The following is a 2,892-nucleotide window of genomic DNA, read 5'->3' as shown; positions in this document are numbered from 1 at the left end:
TCTGCCTTGTCGCGTGTGGGACCTGCCCGGTCCCAAACTGACCAAGGCACTCTAAAAATCTCTCTTTTATACTTGGTAATTAATCACATTGCCAGGTATACTAGACCTAGCTACTGTGGCATGGTTATCCTGATAATTACAGTTGACTAAATAAGGCAGCCCATCCAGAACAATCTAACAAAGCACCACAAAATTCCGTCTACAATTATCGACCTTGTGACAGGTAAACCTTCTTCCCCTCCCCTACCTTACCCCCTTTCCCCTAGCTCCCCTTCCTCTCGTTCTCTCGCTCACCATTTCTCCCCTAGATCAGAAGGAACAAAATTTCCCAGCTTTTCACACCTGAATGCAAATACCAGCTGCTAGCTAGTCGTAATTAAGCATGCATGAACATGTGCTTGTCAATCATGCATCTGGATGCCTTCTAGCTACTTAGTTTTGCATATAATAGTGATGTTAGATCTCGATCCTCTCCTTGAACCTTGATGGTACGTACATAGTAGAGCAAAGATTTTAATTTCATTGCTTACATCCCCAGCTCCCAGATCGTTTCTAGCTAGATACAAATCATCAGTTCCATCTGCTCCACCAGTACTGAAATATTCCTTGTACTTGATGAATCAATCAGCCTCTCCATTCTCCCTTGGTTTTCCCCTTTGATTCGCGTTCCCAAAGTTCTAATTGGAGGCAGGACAGCACGTGTATGTGTAGGCTGTTGTAGTGCACAGCGCTCTATATATGCTTTGTACAAGCACCAAATCCGCTCCTCAAACTGCTCGACGTGTACTAGCAGCTCTGCCTCCTTGCTCTTTTCTAATCATCGCTGCAGCTAGCGTCGCAAATTTGTTCCCTTCCATTCCCCCCACCCACCTCGCGTCGCCCCCTACATGATGCAGTTCACTCATGCTGCAGTAACTGCACCGCCTCTCCACCCTAATGGCGCACACGGACTAGGGTTAGGGCTCTTCCTTGACGTCGGAGCTCCCAGGGCACGGCCGTGGCCAGCCGGGGGCTTTGCGTCGACGCCGCCGCCGCTTCCGACATCGTCCAAGATCTCTCTGGGCAACCTCAACAGCGCCGGGTGCATGGAGCAGCTACTGGTGCACTGCGCCAACGCCATCGAGGCCAACGACGCCACACTCACGCAGCAGATCCTGTGGGTGCTCAACAACATCGCCCCCGCCGACGGGGACTCGAACCAGCGGCTCACGGCGGCGTTCCTCTGCGCGCTCGTCACGCGCGCGTCCAGGACGGGCGCGTGCAAGGCGGTCACCGCGGCCGTGGCCGCCGCGGTTGAGTCGGCCGCGCTCCACGTGCACCGCTTCACGGCCGTCGAGCTGGCCAGCTTCGTCGACCTCACGCCGTGGCACCGGTTCGGCTACATGGCGGCCAACGCCGCAATCCTCGACGCGGTCGAGGGCTTCCCCGTCGTGCACGTCGTCGACCTCAGCACGACGCACTGCATGCAGATCCCGACGCTCATCGACATGCTCGCCAGCCGCGCCGAGGGGCCCCCGATCCTCCGGCTCACCGTGGCCGACGTCGCCTCCTGCAGCAGCGCGCCGCCCCCGGTGCTCGACATGTCCTACGACGAGCTCGGCGCGAAGCTGGTCAACTTCGCGAGGTCTCGCAACGTGTCCATGGACTTCCGAGTGGTGCCCACCTCGCCGGCCGACGCGTTCAGTTCCTTGGTCGACCAGCTCCGGGTGCAACAGCTGGTCTTGGACGGCACCGAGGCGCTCGTCTTCAACTGCCAGATGCTTCTGCACACCGTGCCGGACGAGACGGCCGGGTCGGTGAGCCTCGCGCAGTCGGTCTCGCTCCGGACCATGCTCCTCAAGTCCCTCCGAGCCCTCGAGCCTGCCCTGGTCGTGGTGGCCGAGGAAGACGCCGACTTCACTGCGGGTGACGTGGTGGGGAGGCTTCGCGCGGCGTTCAACTTCATGTGGATCCCGTACGACGCCGTGGACACCTTCCTGCCCAAGGGGAGCGAGCAGCGGCGGTGGTACGAGGCGGAGGTCGGATGGAAGGTGGAGAACGTGCTGGCGCAGGAGGGGGTGGATAGGGTGGAACGGCAGGAGGACAGGACGAGGTGGGGGCAGAGGATGCGCGGCGCGGGGTTCCGGCCGGTGGCATTCGGCGAGGAGGCGGCTGGGGAGGTGAGGACGATGCTTAATGAGCACGCGGCAGGGTGGGGGATGAAGCGGGAGGACGACGACCTCATGCTCACATGGAAGGGGCACAACGTTGTCTTCGCCTCGGCGTGGGCACCGTCGTGAGGTGGGGCGACGTGCGGATGGCAATACGGTTGGACAAGGTGAGTGGGTGTTTAGCCTGCATGCTACCATGGATAATGTGGTTAGGGTTGGATTGTGTGTATGTTCATGATATGAAAGATGATCCTGTTGAATTAGTTTTACTACCAGGTAGCTGATGCATTGCAGAGAATTGGTCAGTTTGATCATTGTAATGATAATGCCTCTGAAACACACCCTAGGAGAAACAAGAAATGTAACCATGGGATCATTGTCATACTTACAGCCAAATGTAGAAGATATCTTCATACTTACCTTTTAAATCTGACTTGATATGATGATTCCGTCACACGCTGCTCCTCGCACACTAGCTAGCACATCTAATCCTTCTCGTATTTTGTTTGCTTCATGTGCTGTTGAAGCTAAGCCAAATTCCCTTACTTTTATATCCGAACCTATGGTGTTTTTTTTCATGTCAGATTTGCTAAACTACATGTACTTGAGTTTTCTTCCGAAGACATGTACACTTTGTGGATGCGTCATCCAATTACTTTGTTGAGAAGGTGCTTGATTTGCTCTAATTGCAAGTACACTTGCTAAATGTAGCCTAGACACACCATTTTTATTTTCTAACAAA

The 2,892-nt window shown here is 55.2% G+C and overlaps 1 protein-coding gene across 1 annotated transcript; it reads left to right on the top strand.

Moving 5' to 3' along the window:
• Positions 1–226: 226 nt before the first annotated feature.
• LOC127332824 (scarecrow-like protein 32) lies at positions 227–2,570 on the top strand. The gene has a single exon (XM_051359163.2). It carries the CDS (start codon positions 888–890, stop codon positions 2,277–2,279), a length of 1,392 nt encoding a protein of 463 aa, XP_051215123.1. The 5' UTR covers positions 227–887; the 3' UTR covers positions 2,280–2,570.
• Positions 2,571–2,892: the final 322 nt, after the last annotated feature.

Source organism: Lolium perenne, chromosome 2 (genome assembly GCF_019359855.2).
Source record: "Lolium perenne isolate Kyuss_39 chromosome 2, Kyuss_2.0, whole genome shotgun sequence".
Classification (NCBI taxonomy): domain Eukaryota; kingdom Viridiplantae; phylum Streptophyta; class Magnoliopsida; order Poales; family Poaceae; genus Lolium; species Lolium perenne.
This window is presented reverse-complemented; position numbering and strand designations above follow the sequence as displayed.